This window comes from Pezoporus wallicus, unplaced genomic scaffold (genome assembly GCF_028554395.1).
Source record: "Pezoporus wallicus isolate ANWC-B61680 ecotype Strahan unplaced genomic scaffold, APGP_CSIRO_Pwel_v1 contig_593, whole genome shotgun sequence".
Taxonomy (NCBI): Eukaryota; Metazoa; Chordata; class Aves; order Psittaciformes; family Psittacidae; genus Pezoporus; species Pezoporus wallicus.
The window spans coordinates 223846-243318 of NW_026642342.1; the positions used below are offsets into that span (position 1 = coordinate 223846).

Below are 19473 nucleotides of genomic sequence, written 5' to 3' on the forward strand. Positions count from 1 at the left end.
TTGTCTGTGAAAGAAACAAGAGTGATGAGAGCTGAAGAGTGACCCCAGAAAGGAGTTATTGGAACACACTCAGAAGTACTGGAAACAGGGCTGCAAGAGAAAACTGGAAGCGGTTTTAATTTAAATGCTAGATGATAGAGACCTGGAACTGTGAAAGCAGAAAGTGCCCTTCATCCAACAGCTGTTCAGAGAAACTGAATTTTAGAACTCCTTGTAATTAAAAGGAATTGCAGCAAAGACACCTATCCTAGCTTCAGATTATAATCTAACAGAAACAGTGCACTGGACTCTGAACTTTGGCTAGCTGCATGAGTCAAAATGATACAACACTACTCCTGCTCATGGCAGGAGGGGTTGGAATTTGATGTTCTTAAGGTCCTTTCCAACCCCAACTATTCTATGATTCTGTGATGTTTGAGTGCTATGCAAGCCTATGAAAGCTGTTGCTTTGTTGTGCAGTAGCAAAACACAGTGCTTCAGCCCCTGAAAGCAGACCAAGTTCTCTATGAGAATAGACATCCTCTAGCCCAAAATAAAGGAGGTCTGGGAAATATCCCCAAGAAAATAGGTGTCTCCTGCCTGCCTTGCCAAGGGAGCCACGCTATTTCAGCAATATAAAGGCCCATTCAACCCTGTGGCATGGACAGAAGGGAAGTTCCCTCCTTTCTCAAAGTTTCCAAGCAGACAGCAGCAGAGCAAAGAGCTCCTGTTTAATATTCTCGTACCGTTGCAATGAGGTTTGTGGATAAACTGAGCATTGCCTGTGCCAGAGCAGAGCTGCTCTCCACCCTGCCAGTGCAGCAGCAGGACCAGAGCAGAGCCCTCCTCTCACCACCTCCCCAGAGCACTGCTGCACAGCACGCACAGAAGGGACTTGCCCTCTCTCCTGCTCCCTCAGCATCACAGCATCCAGACCACTGCTGAGAAGACCCTCACTCCTGTTACCTGCTGGTGCCACTGCAGGAGGACCAGCATGGGAGGACAGACCTTCTTCACACATCTGCAGCATCACGGCATCAGGACAACAGCACAGGAGGACATCCCTTCTGTCTAGACAGTGTCATTGAGGAAGGACAAGCAAAAAGAAGGGCTTCTCTCTTAGCAAGTCATTTGAGCATCCACAGAAGCTGACCTGCACTTGTCTTCCACACGCCCCTCCCTGTTACCACTGCTTGAAACAGGATCTGTTCCAAACAGGGCTTTTTCTTCCATATCTGCAATTGTTCAGCAAGACACACTGAGAACATTTCTTTTTTTCCAGCCCATACAGCAAGACCTGGGCTAGGAGCAATAGCTCTTTCTCCAGTATGACTGTAGCAAGTCCAGCTCAGAGCTCTATCTTTTAAATTCAGCTAGGATTGTGTAAGCAGCTCTTCTGCCCTCTCCCTCTACTTAACTGATTCCATCCCCTCTCCCTGAAACCGGACAGCGAGTGCTTCTACACCAGCCTCATTTGTAGCAGAAACATCTTCTGACAGATTTGCTGACGTGCATGGAAGCAAGGGATGGGTGAGCTCTTTTATCTTGACTTCAAACCCATTTGAACAGCAGCTATCCAAGAGACTGACTCAAGCTCAAATGTTAACCTGTTCTCATTTCTGCTAGGGAATGACTGGGAGGGGGGAGGAAAGAAGGAAAGAAAGAAAGAAAGAAAGAAGAAAGGAAGAAAGGGAAAGATACAGGGGAAAATACAGAGTAGGATGCAAAATGGGAAAAATAAAGACTCAAGAAATGAGAGCACAAAAATTAATTTAAAAGAATGTAAATCCAGCACAGAGAAAGGCTTTTATATAGGCACCCTTTGCACCAGCCTAGCTTTGGCTTATAGCCTAGGAGCTGTAAAACATAATAGATGTTTTCCTTTAACTGAAAAAGAGTTTGTTTTTTTTTTAGCAATCTCCTCTGACAGAAGGATAAAGTGTTTAAATTATTCAAAAAGCAAAGAGAATAACTCAAACAGCATTTCATAAGCCCTTGGCACTGTTTTAGGGAGTTTTAAATGTCTGGATTTCACCATTTCCCTTCAAAAGTCCATAGCACTGATTAAGAGAGTGCATCAGAAACCTTCAGTCAGAAAAGCTTCAGTCAGAGCATTGAACTGCCTGTGCTGTCACCAGTTTGAAATGCAAACAGAATTATGATTTAAACCAAAATATTTCTACTAAAAACCAACAAGGCCATTTATCAACAAGCCTCAGACAACAGGAGGTTTCATTTGAAAAGTGAGATGCACCGTCTCCTGCCAACTACTGCAGTAGTAAGCCATGGACTTAATAAAACTTTGGCTCCCTGTGAAAGGATCAGAGGTTCATCTGAGGGAAATTGAAGAAGCAATTAAAAGTAAAGCTCCTGCCTCACCCAAATCTAGCCTTGACTTAAGCAGTAAACTGAATATCTACTGTGTGCATGAAAGCAGAGCAATAACAACTTTGGGAACCAAGTATTGGCATGCACAGGCACACACAGCTAAACCTCTTCTGCTTAAAGAATTGCATCAAAATCACTGGGAAATGTACCAAAAATGTTGGGACCCAACATTCACCACCAGTTTTCAGTGGTGAAAGTGCTACTTGCACTGATATGAACTGATAATGTATATATATCTTCACCTCAACTGCATTTGCATCTCTGACAAAGGCTGTACAATTCTGTACTGTGCAAATTGATGACACTTCAATCTTGTTTGAAAATCCAAGCTAAAATATAGCTGTCTTTGTGGCTGTGGTCTTCCTGTTGCCTTTGATGTAAGCAAGCCACTACTTCTAGTAGAACTAAAGATGACCCTTAAGAAAATGACTGTTTTAACACCCTCTTGGGTTTCTCTTATATCACAGGTTCACTCAAAAATAATGAGCCCATCACAAAGCCTGTGAACGTCCTATCTCATAAGGGATCGCCATCTCCAGCAGACTCTGATAAGACAACATTAGATGAACTGTGGCTCCAAAGGTAAGGAAGTGCACACACAGGGTATTCACGGTGCTTCCACTGAAGAATATAGTCAGAGTGGAGTCGGAGCAAGAATGCTGGTTCTGGGAAGGACAGCTGGACTAAGTTATAGCTCTGATCCATGCCTTCTCTCCTTGCTGGTTTCAGTCTTAATGATATATATTACATAGTAGTAGCATCATGGTATAAAAGGTCTCATCAGTATAAGTTTGGAGAAGACAGTGAAGGAAAAAGAGGGAACAAGAAGACAGTGGGGAAGATGGAAAAAAAGGGAATGTGATGTAGGATCACCCAGTGGTATAAGCAAAGCAGACAAACTGCCTTCAGAAATTTGTTGAGAGAATAAGGAGAGCCTGGAAGCATTTTCTTATGGAACATCTGAACATAAGGTTGATCCCATTCTTGGTCTTCCCAGAGGGCTCACCTGAAGCCTGTTATACAACCCCACATAAGAAAACAGGATTTTATAGCTGAAGAAATAGCTACAAAGATGTTTTCTAAAGTATTCTGAGTTTCTGTTAGCTGCTTACTTTGAAGAACTGACAGGCAACAGAGGCTTTCAGTGCGATAGCCCTTTTTGCCTTAAATCCCTCAACGACCTAGGTCCAGCAAAGGGCCCGTAAATGTACATAATCCCATATATATTTACCCTCATCCCTGCTCTTCTGCCACTGCAGCCAGGCAGAGAGAGGAGCAGCTACAAAGTCTTACATTTTCAAACTAATAATGTATTCTCCCAAACTCCCTCCCAGCTCCTCCTCTTGTGTGTATAACTGCGAGATAGTCCCCTATTTGTACTGTAGAAGTTCAAGATGGAAGTGCTAAACACTTGCCCTCTAATGCTGTACTGTGTGGTCCTAATTGCTGAGCCCAGCTGTGTTGGTGTAATTCACCTTTCCTTATGGAGAGGACTTCAGTAAAATAGTTTTAGCCAAACTACCAAGTTGGATTGAAATGAATTAATTGCCCTGGCTAAAGCTGATTGCCTTTGGCGTTAAACTGAGCAAATGAAATTAGACAGTTATAGTCTGCTGCAATGTCAAACCCATCTGTCTTCCTCTCCTTGTGGCACAATCATCACTGTCAGCCTCTGACATCCTGACATCACCACTTAGGCAGAACTGAAACGTGCAAAATCTGATTCTCTCTGGAGCTGGGAACAATGAGCCTGTGCTGGGAGTCAAAGATGCTGCTGTGCACAGAGCTTGACAGGTCAGTACATGTTCTAAATCGTGTCTGCCAAAGCAGGCAATGCTGCTGAGTGACAGCATCTCTTTAAAGCAAGCAAGAAAATTTGACAGGAAATGAGTCTGGAGTCCCAGCTTAAACTGAGCCCATTCCTCTTCTTCCCTTCTCCAAAAGACCAGCTGTAATTTATAAGAGAACCACTAGGAATCTGCATTGTGAAAAGCCTGCAGGAGCCTAAGGATATTGCCATTATTTGCAGTAATCACTATGCTCCCCCTTCTATAGAGAAAAGAAACCATCGTGCAGATAAGACACCTAAAATACTACCACCGGTCTTAAGAAACTCATTTAATCTCTCTCTGGAAGAGTAAAACTGGTACCTGTCAGCCAAGAGCATTCTGCTGAAAGTAGAAGCTAGCAGTTCTACAAAAAGGACATATAGGCACTTTTGACTAGCACTGGGGTTCTCAGGAGTGAATCACCACAATCCTGAGGGCAAATGGGGCATCACTGCTGCATCTCTTCACATTCAGCAGTGTCTCACACCAACTATATAAATGTTTGGGCACAATCCCTTCTCCTTGCATGAAGATAAACAGCAAGTTTAACACAAATGGGTTCTTCACTGATAAGGATGTCACTTCACATATCGCCATGCTGCATAATTTAGAAAAGGAAGTAAACACAGCAGGGCAATGTAGTAAACAGCTCAGGAAAAGGCATCATTATCTGCACTGTGCGTAGATGTGATACAGATTGATACACTCTGATTAAGAAAAAGCACCACAGGTGCCTTCAAATCCACCAGTGACTTGAATCTATGTGCTATTCAAAACTCTGAGAATAGTCAGGTAGTTCACTGATCTCAGAACAATGATGTCTGAAAACATTAGAATGACCTCAAACATTACTGCTGGTGTTCCAGAATCTCCCATATGCCCTTTGTAAGATACTTCTTATGAGCATTTTTATGCCTAACTATTCTCAAAGCACTTTTTTTTTCCCCATGATCTTTCTTCTGTGCAACTGTCAGCTCCCCCTTGACCACTCTCAAGTTTTCTCCACAACATCCCATGGCTCCATCCCAGTCTTTCAAATCATACAAAGACCCAAGCCCTCCACATGACAAGCCACTTTCCAACAACTCAACTGATTCACCCTGAATATTTCAGGGCTGATCTTCCAGCACAACTGCTGTTTTTCAGAGTAACCAGAGCCATAGACCTTGAAGGAACTGGACTAAAATAAAAGCTAAAGCTGCTCTTTCCCTCTGTGATGAGTCCTTCCAGCTTCACAGAGGCAGCAGTTGTGTAGACTGAGACCATGGAAAGGCATCACAGAAAAACACTCACCTGGAGTGTCCCTCCACAACTGCCTCAGCTGAAAGCAGCTCCCACAGAGACTAAGAAATTAGTCATTTCAAACCCTAGAAAGGAGATTCACTAATCAGTGTCTACCCTATATTACCAGCTAATAGGATGTTGCCTTCTCTTCATTTCTAATAGAATACGGATGTTTTGGCAGCATGACTGTCTTATTTACCTTCCATTTCCCACTGAGTCACATTCAAAAAATGATATGTCTTTATTATGGGCCACTAGAAACAGCAGAAGAGAAATTCAGTGAGAAATTTCATGTTGCCAAGCTCACTGCAAGGTGATCAGTCTACTGGTGCAGAGCAAACCATTTCTTTAGGCTGGTTACAAACCCTCCAATTCAGAGAAACAAAGATCATCTAAAAATCATTTGATTGTGTTAGATCTGAGTTCAAAGAATAGAAGTACTACAACAGTGAATACAAATAGTCACCTTCAGCAGCAAAAGGGAATCTAACTTCATTGAATTTATGCAAACACGTATATTAGAAAGAAACAGTATGCATGTAAAACAGCACTCTGAAGGGTGCCTGTGCAAATTTTGAGTTAGCATCTCTTAGCTCAACACTGTCCTAGGCAGCAGAGGGCACTGGTTATAGCGTGGTTTAACCAGGAAAGCAAGGAAGCCTCTGGAGAGGCTGGAACCTGTATTGCAAAAGGTCCTATACCATACTCGAGCACTTTCTTTCTATTTACGAAATAAATTGCTTACAGTTATCTCTTCTCTATGCTGCCAGCAGTGATCAGTTTGCAAGTGGTGAAGTCAGGAACAGCTGGTGCAAACACGTTGACCAAACCTTTGTATTTTCTCAAAGTACAACAATTTTTGCTCTTTTAGAGATAGGTAGGCAGGTAGGTAGGTGGGTAAGCAGACAGATAGATAGATCGCTATAGATAGACAGATAGATAATTTTTTATCCCTCTTCTTGTACAATCTGAACCTTGAAAAGTCTAAGAGCAACAGTATTTGCGGGGAGAATAATTTTAAAAACTTCTAAATTTTCAGTAAAAATAGCCACTGTTTATACTGTCAACATCTCATATTTCACAGGATCATATAGAGAAGTAAGCAATAACATACACAAGTCTGATTAGGTATCCTTCCAGCATGCAGCCAATGGAGATCCCAATCCCAGTCTGCCCACTTACTCTACCCAGTCTCTGCTTGCCAGGTTTTTCAGCCCAGTCATGGTTTCCTTACCCAGCAAGCTCTAGGTTTTGCCCTCCTGCTCTCCCAGTGTGATCCACTTCATCTGGTTATACCCTGACCCTCAGGTCCTCAACCAATCTCTCTGCTTCACTCCTTTAATTCACCTTTTTTCTGTCAGCTTCAACTTGTAATTCCTGACAATTTCCTCAGCCTACTATTTCCCAGACATATTATTCCTCTCTCTTCCCTCCTGCAGCTCATACCTCAGCATCCTACCATGCCCCAGGCCCCTCACCTTTTGAATTCTCATACAAACCTAGTCTCCCACCCCTCCTCCTAGCCCCAGTGCTCCATTTTACAGCCTTTTCCAACTCTTTGTTTCCTAAAGCACCCAGGTGTGGGTGAGTTCCTTTTTTTTATAGCAGTTTCCTGGTCCAAAAGTAGACCTTTCCCCCTGCATACTTGAATATTGCCCCCTCTGCTCTTCAATCAAGTAGTTTTCTCACCATGATGCTGAGACCCAGCACAAGCATCACTGAGGTTACAGCAGAAACAGCCTTTATTCACAGTGTCTAGAATTGGACCAGGCAGAGTTTGTAGCTGCAATATCACAATTGTTTCTCTTAGCTCTGAGCAGGGCATGTGTTCTCTCCATGGGCAGCAGCTCACGGATTTTAGATGCTAAAATCTAAGTCTAACATTTGTGTGTATTACAGAGAGTGGAAAAGGGCCTATTAATTCCTATGGATTTTCATAAGTATGGCAAAGATGAAGCCCTCACAAATTTCAACTCGTATATCAACAGAAACCAAGGCTTCCTAAGGATAGGTTTTCTGTTTTCCTTTAATAGGAATTCAATACTTTATTCTTAAGCTTAAGAAATTGATAATTGTTTTCAATAAATAAAAAAACAGCGTGTCTGTGGAAGATGGTCACAGTAAATAAAAATGTAGCATCAAAAGGTTCAAAGCACCAAAACAGAAGGATCTCATAACAGGAAGTTCTGCACATTTTTAGTTATTGGCATGGCTGCCAGCCGCAGCAGATATAATGAAGATATTTTGATGAAGGACGTTCAGGAGAACAGATGTGCTCTTGGCCTTTAGGATCTAAAAATATTAGGGATGAGGAGTTCCACTTATCTCCCACTAAAAAGTCAAAACCCAGAAATAAAACTTGCACAGACACACCCATTGTCAAAAACACTGCTAAAAGCCACACATGAACGGAGAGAACCTGAATGAACCTGAAGGATGAAAATACCCTTGACTAGGTATAACATTATTCAAATCTATTACTGGCTTCACACTTCTCCACAAATTTGGTTAGCTCAGATTAAAACAGTGCTTCTTACCTCATCTTGTGGCCTTTCTTGGTGTGAAACTCCCACTGACTGGAAGGATTTGGGGGATTTTTCATGAATAAGATCTCCTGGACTGCTGCTTCTCTTTTTAGTTTCTGGAAGAGGAGGTCTAATTTCTAAAAGCTGCTGTAAAAGAACATTAAAAAAATGAATTTCAATATCATTTGAAGACAAGCTCTTTGCACAGTTTTATTCTAACGATTGCTTTGGAGTTTAGACACACATTAAAAAATCTTAATACAAATAATTAATCATTTTTCCAAATTCCTATGCCTGAAAATACAATTAATTAATCCCCCAAACCCAACTTAAACGAGATAATTGTAATAAACTAACTATAAACTCACAGCAATTACCACATTTTTAATGCAACCATGGACCAGGTCAGTCAACATTTAGTCTTTTCCAACAGCAGTGCAGTGAATCTGGAAACAGCGTGCAACCACATGAACCCCTTCTTTGCAGCACATATGCAAACTCACACCAGCTCTCCTTTGCCCACAGAGAGCTGAATCATGGTTATGCTCTATGTCACCAGAGCACACAGATTAGTTCCAGTGCCTGTGTGCTTGGGAATGCTAAGCAGTCCTGAGACAAAACTGGGCTTTGGTGTGTCAGGGAGCTGCATGACTTCTGTCACCAACAAGAGCACAATGCACTTGTATGGTTCTGGGATAGGATTTTTCACTGGTTGCTTGAGTGTATGTGGTTCTAGTAAAACATAAAGTCAGATTCTTTTTCTTCCTCTACAACTAGACAGGAAATTTTTAGGATGAAATACAGGGATTTTGGTCAGAAAACTGATTTGCCATCATGAGATTTAACTGACTTTAATGATATGGAGGAAAGCTTTTTAGGCTCTGTATCAAATTTGTTGTTGATACAGAGAGAAAAACGAAAACCTCCTCCAAACTCCTACCCAGATGGTTAAGATTAGATGGAGCAGGAACTTCTGCTTGAGCCTGAAGCTCCACAGCAGTGTAAAACAATCCAAGGTGGCACTGCCATGTCCTGCCATCCATCTGCATGTCTGCCACCTCCACTATGCTGGCACTCACTTTGAACTCGCTCCATAGTGAGACAATCCAGACACAACAAAGCTAGTTCTACAAAAAAAAAAAAAAAAAAAAAAATCATTTTCCACCAGTGTAGCTGCCCCAACCTGTTCATCGAGAAAGAGATGAGCATGAGTGCTAGCATAGAAGCTGAGGTAGAAATCTGCCTCAGGGAGCCAAGTGAAGACTGGAATTGAGCAGCTAGGTCAGCTTAAACTGCACACAGTCCTATCAGTTGTGGAAGTAGGGAGGAAGAAAGAGGCAGCTGTACTGGAGCTATTCTACTTGGCACAGATAGCCTGGTATTAGCTGACCTAAAGTAGTATCTGGTGAATAAGTCATTCACCAGGTTCAAGAACCTTTTCCAGTGACCAGCGAAAGCAGAGCAGCTCCAGGAAGAGAGACTGATCCACCCTGGAACAGGCAGTAACATGTGGGGTGGGAAAGAATGACACAGCCATGACTTGGACCTGGATCTTCCACACCCAGCACGAACATCCCAGCCACAAACCCACTGTGAGAGAATCACTTGGTTGCCCACCTTCATTTTCCATTATGAATGCTGAAAGCTTTCTGGTTTGTCCCCAAAGAGAAAAGAAAGATTTAGAAAATCCTGACAATTTTTGTAGGACAAAAATATCTCATTCTTGCTAAATATCTGTCACCTCTCTTGGGAGAAAAAGTGTTTCTCAGGCTTATGGACAGTGTATCATGTTGATATACTCCCATGTATCAACATGAAGTATGAGCATAAACATGGAAAGGCAGAAAGAGCAACATTTTAGAAAGACCAAGTTACAGTTAAAAAAGAGAAAAGTTCTAAGGGAAGGAAAATTAGACTATTAGTCATTGATTTCTACACAGTGGAACAGATCTCCGACACAAAAATACGAGCTGTGGCCTCCCGTGGCCACAGGAGGCATTTCACTCTCAGCTGGTGCTCTCACCTCTTCGTAGCTTCCAACGTATTTATTACCATCATTACTTTTAGTGATATTTTCGGGTTTTCATCTCAGGCCAAAAGTGAAATTAGTTTGGAAAATGTGAAGTAAAAAGGAAGACAGGCAGGATCAAATTACCAAATTTGGATCAACTTATCAAATTTGGGATCCTGGAAAGATGCTTTCTATTTCTGAATGTTTTTCACACCATGACCTAGATGCTTTTTCTAAAAAGAAATTTCAACTTGCAAGACATTTAACCCTTGGGAGGGAAGAAATGAGAGGGGTGAGAGTCTGTTAAACTCCTAAAGCATACTTCTGATTGTTTTTTCAGTAGATACACCCAGAAGTTACATTTAGATAAATATTAATTCCAGCAGTGTCAGCAAGAACTTATGCAGTGACTTCCTTTTGCAAACTAGGGAGAACTCCCCGCTGCTCTTGGTCCTTCCCTTCAGAAAATAGTAAACAGCCACCATGCTTTTCCAGAACTCAAGATAAGGAGGCTCCACTTCTCTAAGAAACAAGCTTTTTAGCATCCCACCCACTTACTGAAACCCTTGACAACATTTTTGCCCTGGCAGCAAGCCACCAAAAATGACGTCAGTCACTAGGCAGAGCTTCAGATAGTCTCTGGTGCTTTATCTTTTCCACAATGCACCTTTGTCTCCTCAAACCCCCTATAGCCCCTGTGTTTAATGTCTGATAACTCACGTTCATCTCATACTGACCATCTACCTGGTGACAATCTTCCCAATGCAGCCCCAGCTGTCATGCTCTCTTCCTACTCCTCTCAAGTGCAAAAGGCTGTCTACAGCTACAGCTCTCAACCTCATTCTGATTTTTCCTATCCGTTGTTTGGCCCTTCCGACTTCTCAGTGTGGGGCTGGACTGACAGTTTTCTCTGAGTCTTCACCATTTCTAGCTGTTTTTCTTTGCTGTTCTGCCTCTTAATGACTTAAGGAGTGAGGTCTCTGCTGTGCCAGATCAAGATCTAGTTCACATAAGCTGACGGAGTTTTTCTGAATGTACAGTCATGTACCGATTGGAAGCTATCCTGATGTACTATTTAGCAAATACAATATAAAAATGACAAAAAAGGAAAGCATATTACACACAGAGACCAACACACAGGTTTTGTATTGGTGCATAAATTATGTTACCAAGAACAGAAAGAAACACAGTTATTTATGCGACAGGGAGCAAGAGAACACGGGGGATAGCTGAGCGATTTCTGGCTGTTAACTCCTCAATTGCAACGTGGTGCAGATGACGGTTTTTTTTTAGCTGAGGGTTACTAACGTGTAGGGAAGAGCTGCACCCAACCTGTCCACAAGCACTCAAACTGATCCAAGGGTGTAACCGTAGTCTGGAGCTCAAGAGGATTTACCCCTGAGGCGGAAAAACAATTACCTGAACGAAGACAGATACAGATCATTGAGTACTGAGACGCTTACTACTTAAACGAGACAATATATCCTTATGGAAGTAGCAACGCTAAGGAAGGGGAGACGGGGGAGATGACTGAGCGGGTGCAAAGCCCTGCCGGAGGAGGAGAAGAGGAGAGCGGTCACTCCTGTGGGGTAACCAGGGGTGCAGTTCCCAGCAGGAGGGATTAGGCTGAGTTTCCCAGTTACATTCCTCCATCTCGGGGTTTCAGTCCTGGAGAAGAAAAGCACCATATGCACCAGATCTGGAAGCAGTTCAGGAGAGACCCCCTCTCCTACTCCTTTTTCTCCCTCAAAGCCGGTGCACATAGGCAGAGAGGTGCAGAGGATGGGGAGCAGCGCTATGTCCTGGGTCAGAGGGAGGAGAACCCTGAGGGGTGGCTGTGCATGGAGCAGAGGGGGCTGAGGCCCTTACTGGTGCATAGGGTGGGATGGCGGGTGTAGGTGCTTGCTGGGGGAGGGTGCCTTGCTGGGGAGGGGAGGGAGGGAGATGGAGAAGGGGCTTCCCTGCGTCTGAAGAAGCCTCTCTTCAGGAGAGCAGGGGGGATGGAGGTAGGGGTGCCCGTGAAGGTGGGGGGGCCCTGGGGCAGGCATCACCGCCTTTTGGGGGGGCCCTTGGGGAGGAGGGAGTGAGCCTCCCGGTGGAGGAGGGACCTGCGTTGGAGCGCTGGAAGGGAGAGGTGGGGGGCTGAGAAGGTCTCTGCGGGCAGCGGTGCCGGGCATGGGGCTGCGGGGGGGTCGGGGCCTCTGAGACGGGGAGATCCTGAGGGGCTTGGAAAGGATTTTTGAGGCTCGGAACCTGAGGGGCTGTGGGAAGCCTGAGGGATCGGGTGGGAGCTCCGATGGCTGAGTTTGGGGGGGCTCCGAAGGGGCTGCAGGGAGCTCTGAGAGAGCTGGGTTAAAGAACTCTAACGGGCTCGGAGAGGTCTCGAACTTGGGGAAGGCTGAGGGGGCTCTGCAGGGATGTGGCAAGAGCTCTCGGAGGAGATCTAGGAACGCAGTAGAGGGGCTGCAAGGGGATATGGCGTTCTGAGTGGCTTGTGGGAGCCCGACGGAAGGCTCCGAGGGGATTTTGAGAGGTCTGTGTGCAGAGAATCTATGGGAATACCTGAGGAAGGTCTGAGGTAGCTCTGTGGCGATTTAGGGGGAGAGCCCCATGGTGGTTCTGAGGAGGCTTGGGAAGGCTCTGAGGGGATCTGGGTGGAGAGACCCTGGGGGTCTGGCTGATGGGGGGGTCTGAGGGGAGGCTCTGAGAGGATTTGAGGCTGCTCTTAGGAGGTTTCGGGGGGAGCGTCTGCGGAGAGGGTCCGAGGGGACCGGGGATGCTCTGAGGGGATCCGGGGGGCTCAGAGGGTCTCGGGGTGCTGCGGGGGCGCCCCGGGGGAGGCCGCAGCTCCCCTCTCCCTCCCGCGCAGGCTGCTGCCTTCCTACCCCCGTTACCGTGGCAACCGCCCGGGCTCCCCCAGCCCCGCGCCGCTGCCGCCGCCGCCGCCGGAGCTGCTCGGCAGCCACCTGCCGCCGCCGGCCATGGAGCTGCTGGCCGCGGCCCTCAGCGCCGCCTGCGCCCTCGACCAGGACGGCTCTGCGGGACAGCCCGGCAGGTGAGCGGAGAGGGCGGGACTGAGGGGCATGGAGGGGTGCGAGGGGCCACGGCCGGGAGCGGGGCGCCCCGCTGCTGCCCCTGAGGGTGGGTGCCTTTGCCTCCCACAGGGAGCCCCCCGCGGCCGCTGAGGAGAGCCCCGCCGCAGCCACGGCGCCGCCTGCCCACCCCATGACGGCCGACTCCTGGAGAAACCTCATCGAGCACATCGGTAAGGAGCCGTCCAGCGGCGGTCCCGGCCGGGGTGTGCGGCCAACCGCGCTCTCCAACTTCGCCGCTTTGCCCGCTGCCCGCGCTGGCGGCAGCACAGCAGCCCCTAGAGGTGCTGCCGCGGCGGGTTGGGACCCTCACCAGCTCCGAGCCGTCGTGTCCCATCCCCTTTAAACACCCCCAAAGCCTCAGAGTTTAGCGAGTGGGACCCAGGTCTGAACCCGAGCGGTACGTGGCAGGAGGCAGCCCCAGGCAGGGGTAGGGCTACTGTGTTGTGGGAACCCAACTCTCTCTCCCTGGTCCCTCACTGTTGGCGTAAGACATCATGACCATCGCCTTACCGGTGACTCTTTGCTGTCTTTAGGGGCAGCAGGCTCTCACGCTGCCTGACATGAGATCTTATGCTGTCGCTGAGCAACTTTACCCCATCCATAAATAATGATTACTTTTTGTAATTATGTAGTCGTTAATTGTTAAGGCTATAGCCAACTTTCTGCTGAAATCTCATTCTGCCTACTCAAAAAGGTGTAAGTCTAAAGCACAGGATCAACCATCATGTTGGACATTAGTTGTATACACTAAGGTAGCATTTGCAGCAGAGGAGTAAGTCATTTTACCATTTGCAGTCTCTTTATAAAAGGAGAGTGGCGGGTGTCAGGTGGCAGTGGAGGAAAGGATGGTTATGATTTTGCTCTTGTGGTATCTCTGAATTCATTTTTTTTCTTGTGGGATGTGGAGAGGACTTTCACAGCTTGTTTCTTGGTTTCCCATATGGTATTGTGAGATTCCCCAGAGAGATTTGGGCAACTGCAATGTGAAACCCTATCCTGAGGCAGGTTTTATGGTGGGAATAGAGAAGCTTCATTTTTAAACAGTTCTGATCAATTTCAGGAAATTAAATTGCAAGATGCTTGAATCTAGAGGGCAGGAATGCAGCACTTTGTGTGGGGAAATCAGGTAGATAAATCTCATGAGCAGTTAGGTGAGCCTCTCTGCCAGGAACAAGGAGGATCCTCATGCAGTCTCTGCAGTTTGGTGTCAGGTCATGGCAGGCAGGGCTCATTCCTGGAGCACCTGATGCCAGTGGGACAGTGCTGGGGAAAGGGGCTGGTGTGAAACCAGAAGCCTGACAGTGTCAAGACCAAAGAGCTGAGTTCAGCAGGCCTTCTGGAGGAAAGTGGTGAGCAATTTACGTAAGTGTTGCCAGATCTGTTGCTTGCTTGTGGCTGTGTAAGTACTAATCTCCCAAGGCAGATGTGGCATATGTTGTCAGTTAATTAAGAGGCATGGTAAAAATACTTAAGCCAGCAGGACTTCAAATCTATCCAGTTGCTATATTCATGTATATTTTTATGTGGTGTGTATCAGAGGGATGCCTGCCGTGTTATAGATCTGCACTTGTCAGTGCAACTGCAAGTAGGTCTGTCGCACCTTGGTGGAGGAGATGGGGTTTGCTATGCTAATGCCCAGAAGAGGTGTCATTTCAAACGGCTGGAGCACACTCTCTCCCTTCCCTCTCTCTTGCTTTTGAGACATTAATGGGCTTTTTGCTTGAAACTGGAGCAGAGAATTTCAGAGAAAACGTCTCTGGACCTCCTGAGATTTTACATGGCTTTCAATGTAATAGCATTCACTTTAAGAGCACTGCGAACTCTCTAAGGCAGGCATTTCCACATTTAGTAACTAGTTTGTCAATTTTCCTCACAGTTTTTGAGAGAGCTGGGAAGGGAGACTGTGACAGCTAAATTAAATGGAATAAACACAAACAGAAGAGTCTGTTATGTACTGTACAAACTATGTAAACACCCCTTAGGAAGATCAGCCTTAACCACTTATGTCAACAGGCGACACCAAACCTGTGCTCTGACCACATAGCTAACCTCTACCCAGGTCACAGTAGGGATAGTTGGGGCATTAAGCAATTAATGGAACTTTTACACGTCTCTGACATTTTGCACTTGTTCACTTACTAAATGTAAGCATTTACTAAATCATTGGAGCTTCTGAGTCACATTCAACTACTGATCTCAGCTTCATTCTACACATTGTCAGTTCCCAGTTGTATTGCTCTCCTTTCAACAAGTCAAAACCCTGTTCCCTGACCTTGCATCTGTTATGCCACCCATCTTGTGCCACGACCATCTCCTGCTTCATCTAGTATAGAATTTTGCATGGCTTCTCTCCTTCTCTTTCTCATCTGAGCCTTTGCTTCTACCCATTGTATCCTCTTTACGAACACATGGATGGACCTTTTACCCCAAGACAGCAAGATATCTTTTATCCTTGCTAGTACAACCCTCTTCGTTTCTGCCTACCCTTCTTCTGCCTAAACACGTACCTGTCTTTCATCTTTCTGCTGGGTATCAGCTTTCTTCTTCCTCCCCATATGCCTGTGGTAGAGCTTCAGCTAATATCTCATCAGTTCCCCCATAAATGAGTTACCTTGCTGTCATTTCCAAATGAGTTCTGGTGGTAGATGCCTTTAGTCACGTGTCCATATTTGCCTTTGCCTGCCACTGAAGATTCCATAGGTCTTATCTGTTTGATTGGCCAGACAGGGAACCTGGAAGGAAAATCAAGTTTCATCACCTGGATTTTATTTCCTTAAAAGCAAGGGGAGGTTTGTCTTGAGGATCTTTTTTGAAGGGCTGCTTTACAGATCTGCACAAGGGACATTAAATCCCCCTTACACAAAATATCCTTAACTGCCTCTGACTTGAAGGGCAGACCCACCAGCACAACATGTCTGCGCAGTCAGACAATGCAAGTATAATTATCTCCAATATGAGTAAAAGAGATTATGATTCAGTTTCCCAGTATGCCTTCCCTTGAGTAAAGCACTGCCCATACTGCTGCAGGGTGGTACTTCCCAGCCTGTCCTGCTGTCTAGCGTGAAGAAGGCATTCGGTGCCCTACCACACAAAAGCCTTCAAGCACAGGCTGAACTTAAAGACAGGTAAGTGCCACCAAAAGCAGGTCTGATTCAGCAGGCTCTTCACTCTGTTCCCAAAGGAGCCTTTCCACCCCTCTACATCCTTGGTACCCTCATGGATGCTGAATAACAGGCAGAAATGCTTTGGAAAACCATACAAGCCTAGTTGACACAGAGAGAAATTATGTAAGTAGCAGCAGCATGCAGAACTTGGGGGGAACTCTCCTCTCTCTGGTTATCATGTAGGAAGCTAACAGAAGCCTGTATGGTTTCCTAGGCACAGCTACCCTTATTGCTATTTTAATCTGGTGTTGAACATCTTTCCAGGCAGAACAGATAACAGGATGCACTCACGGGCTGTGGGAACAATGTCCCTGTGCCTGTGCTTTTCCCTAGGCATACCTCTGATATAGTTCTAACAGTGACTGGCACAGAGACTTGTGAAAACCGGTCCAGAGATTTAACAGGCAGTAGCATATACATTTCTGCCCTCTCTAGACAAACTCCTGTCCTAGTTGCCTCTCACCTTATTGCACATGGGATCTGCTTCTGAGATCCAATATCATGAATGCATGGGACCAGATAGACTTTAAACCCTAATGATCCAAAATAAATTATGTATGTTGTGCCTTTTTCCTTTTTTTTTTTTTAACATCAGTAACTTTTCTCTTTATTCATTCATGTTACACTTCGCAATTTAAGTACAAAGCAAGGGAGATAATGTAAATTGTGTTCCTTCAGTTTGAGTGAGGAGAGTGACTCAGAGCAGGCTTATGCTTTCTTGTCTTTTCATATATTCTAAATGATATTTTACATTCAAGCAATTAATATTCTGGTCCTACCGATGGTCCAGAAAGAAAAGTGGGACAGTAGAAAGCCCTAGGAGAGACAGAGGATCTGCTCAGGATGGCCAAGGAATTTCAGTATTCCTGCCCTTTCCATGCTGCCAGCTGGAATCAGGGGTGGGGGCAAATCCTGTGCAATATCGTCTGCTCCTGAAATTTATAACTGAAACTCAGAAGACGCATCTTGTGATTGATGTGCCACAAGATGGTGTGAAATCAGAGCCTTTTCCTTAGTGCTGTAGCGTTTGGGTACCTTTTGAATGTTAATTTCCTATCTTCAATCATCACAGAAACTTAGACAGAAAACACAGGAGACTATTAAGCAACACATCCAAGGCTAACCACAAAGTCAATACCAAAACAAGCTAGTAACTGTGGCTTGTTGTCCCAATGCTTCACCTGTCCAATGCCTTAACAGAAGCTCTGTTTTTCCTCCTTAAGGATTTTCAGGGCCATCAGATTGCTCCTTGAAAGTAGTTTCAATGAATGCAGTATTAGGTTTCCAGGCACACAGTTACACATACCTAACAACCTGTAACTTGTAACATAATAATATTGCAAAGAAAGTTGAGTTTTGAAAGAAACCTTTTAAAGCCTGGCAACTAACAAACCACTTGTTTTATGTCTTCCAATGGGTCATGGATTCATCTGACTGTTACTAAATGTTTTATGAGAGCAGATTGTTGACAACGCTTTAGATTTAGAAATGGCCTTCCATTTATAGTTTCCACTTCTGGCTGAAATAGGAATGCCGGAATTGGCTTTCCTGCTTAGCACTGGTGGGATCTCTCTCATCTCTGCTGAGACCAATTGATGCAGAACAACTATCTTTGCCTATGATACATTTCTACTCTTGTTCAGCTGTAACCTCTCAGACCTATTATGTTGCCTCCTAGGGCTCTTGTACCAGGAATATCGAGATAAATCTACACGCCAGGAAATTGAAACCAGACGACTGCAGGATTCACAGACAGACCCCGAGGAGAGTTCACCCAGTGAGGAAACCCCATCTGAAGCAGAACCTACCAGTACACCTGAAAGCAAAGCTCCACCACAAATCAGTTTGCTGAGGAACTCCAACTCCAGGTTCAACTTATGGCAGGATCTTCCCGAGATCCGGAGCAGTGGGGTCCTCAGCATTCTCCAGCCAGATGAGATCAAGCTGCAGGAGGTAACGGGGAAGGTGGAATGTTTTTTAACTCGGTTGCTGCTTAAAAGAGTGAGAGTAAATTAGTCAAATGATCAAGACTTAAAAATTAAAAGCCCCATAGGAGTCACAGACAAGCCTTGCCCCTGCTGGGTACTCTTCTGCATTAACACCACTCACTCATTTCTTGAAACTACAGATGTTGTTTCTGTAGAAAAAAAAAAAAAAAAAAGAACTTCTTTTCCCTTTTCTGATTCAGCATTAGGAGCAACTTACAAAGGAAAAGGGATAATGAAGAGGCACTTGCAATACAGCTTTTGGTTCCCAGTGCACATGAATCCTCTTCTGAAGTTACTTACTAGCAGGATACATACTTTCCACCAGAACTCTTAGAAGACTTCAACTATTAACTGTAATCTGTTTTAAACATGATTGCATTAACAGAAAGGGAAGAGATGGATGAACTGCCTTAATTTTAAATGTTGTTACTTGGAGTCTTATGCAAAACAGTAAAAACCAGTGACAGGTATGTTTGCATTTTAGCCATACAGTGCAGTGGCATCACTGTTTAAGAGTCCTACACTGTTAATGTATAGGTCTGTATCAACAGTGAAAGAAGAGGGGGGGGGGGGGCAGCTGCCATAATTAATGAAAACATCAGTCACACAACAGCTTACAACTGAGTGCTATTTTGGACAGCGTGGAGGCTGAGAGTGCTCTTTGATAATGTACAGCCAGCAGTGGAGATGAGCAAGCCTTGTTTAGTGTGTGGTGTGCAATTGGCCTTCAAGGGCTCTATCCTGCAGGTCCTGCTGTACTCCCTGTGCCAGGATTGCTTCTCAACAATGGTGAGACCATTGTTGCCGTGTGTCTGTTCAGCTCTGGCTCATGAGATTGTACCCCAAACGCTGGGGAACATCTCAGGGTGTGAGCAGTTCCCCCTAAACTTACTTGAATTTGCACAATCAACCTTTACGAATCCTGGGTCTATACAGTGCCATCCTCGTCCTGGCCAAATTATAACTTCACTGTTACACTGGAAAGGCTTATCTTATGAACTGCAGGGGTGTGTTACTTACACCCTTGGTAGAAGGGATTGGTGTTTATATAGGGTAGCTTGGGCCAGCAAGCACAGGCTGTTAGTGTGTTAGGGTTATGTCTGAAGGTGACTGAAATGATTTGTTGCTTTTCCATGATCTTCCTCTGCTCTGGTTATTTTCATATCAGATGTGTTCTGTATACCTGGCAAAACAGGGTACTTTTAACTGC

General features: G+C 45.1%; 2 protein-coding genes across 8 annotated transcripts in view; one reads left to right on the forward strand and one right to left on the reverse strand.

Moving 5' to 3' along the window:
* The window catches only part of NEU2 (neuraminidase 2), a 36788-nt gene extending 25173 nt beyond the window's left edge, over positions 1-11615 (reverse strand). For all 3 annotated transcript variants that reach the window (XM_057429052.1, XM_057429054.1, XM_057429053.1), the window contains exons 1-2: positions 11480-11615; positions 8018-8152 (exon numbers count right to left, since the gene is read on the reverse strand). In XM_057429052.1, the coding sequence (XP_057285035.1) occupies positions 8018-8082 (65 nt within the window). In that variant the 5' untranslated portion in view covers positions 8083-8152; positions 11480-11615. The remainder of the gene's footprint in view (positions 1-8017; positions 8153-11479) is intronic.
* The window catches only part of NGEF (neuronal guanine nucleotide exchange factor), a 49443-nt gene that overhangs the window by 12308 nt on the left and 17662 nt on the right, over positions 1-19473 (forward strand). Inside the window, exons 1-5 of one of the 5 annotated variants that reach the window (XM_057429048.1) lie at positions 862-1509; positions 2835-2949; positions 12886-13071; positions 13181-13281; positions 17954-18228. In XM_057429048.1, the coding sequence (XP_057285031.1) occupies positions 1506-1509; positions 2835-2949; positions 12886-13071; positions 13181-13281; positions 17954-18228 (681 nt within the window). In that variant the 5' untranslated portion in view covers positions 862-1505. Of the gene's footprint in view, positions 1-861; positions 1510-2834; positions 2950-4096; positions 4162-11658; positions 11790-12006; positions 12023-12885; positions 13072-13180; positions 13282-17953; positions 18229-19473 lie in introns of those variants that run through there. The other 4 variants (XM_057429047.1, XM_057429049.1, XM_057429050.1 and 1 more) reach the window with 4 other exon arrangements.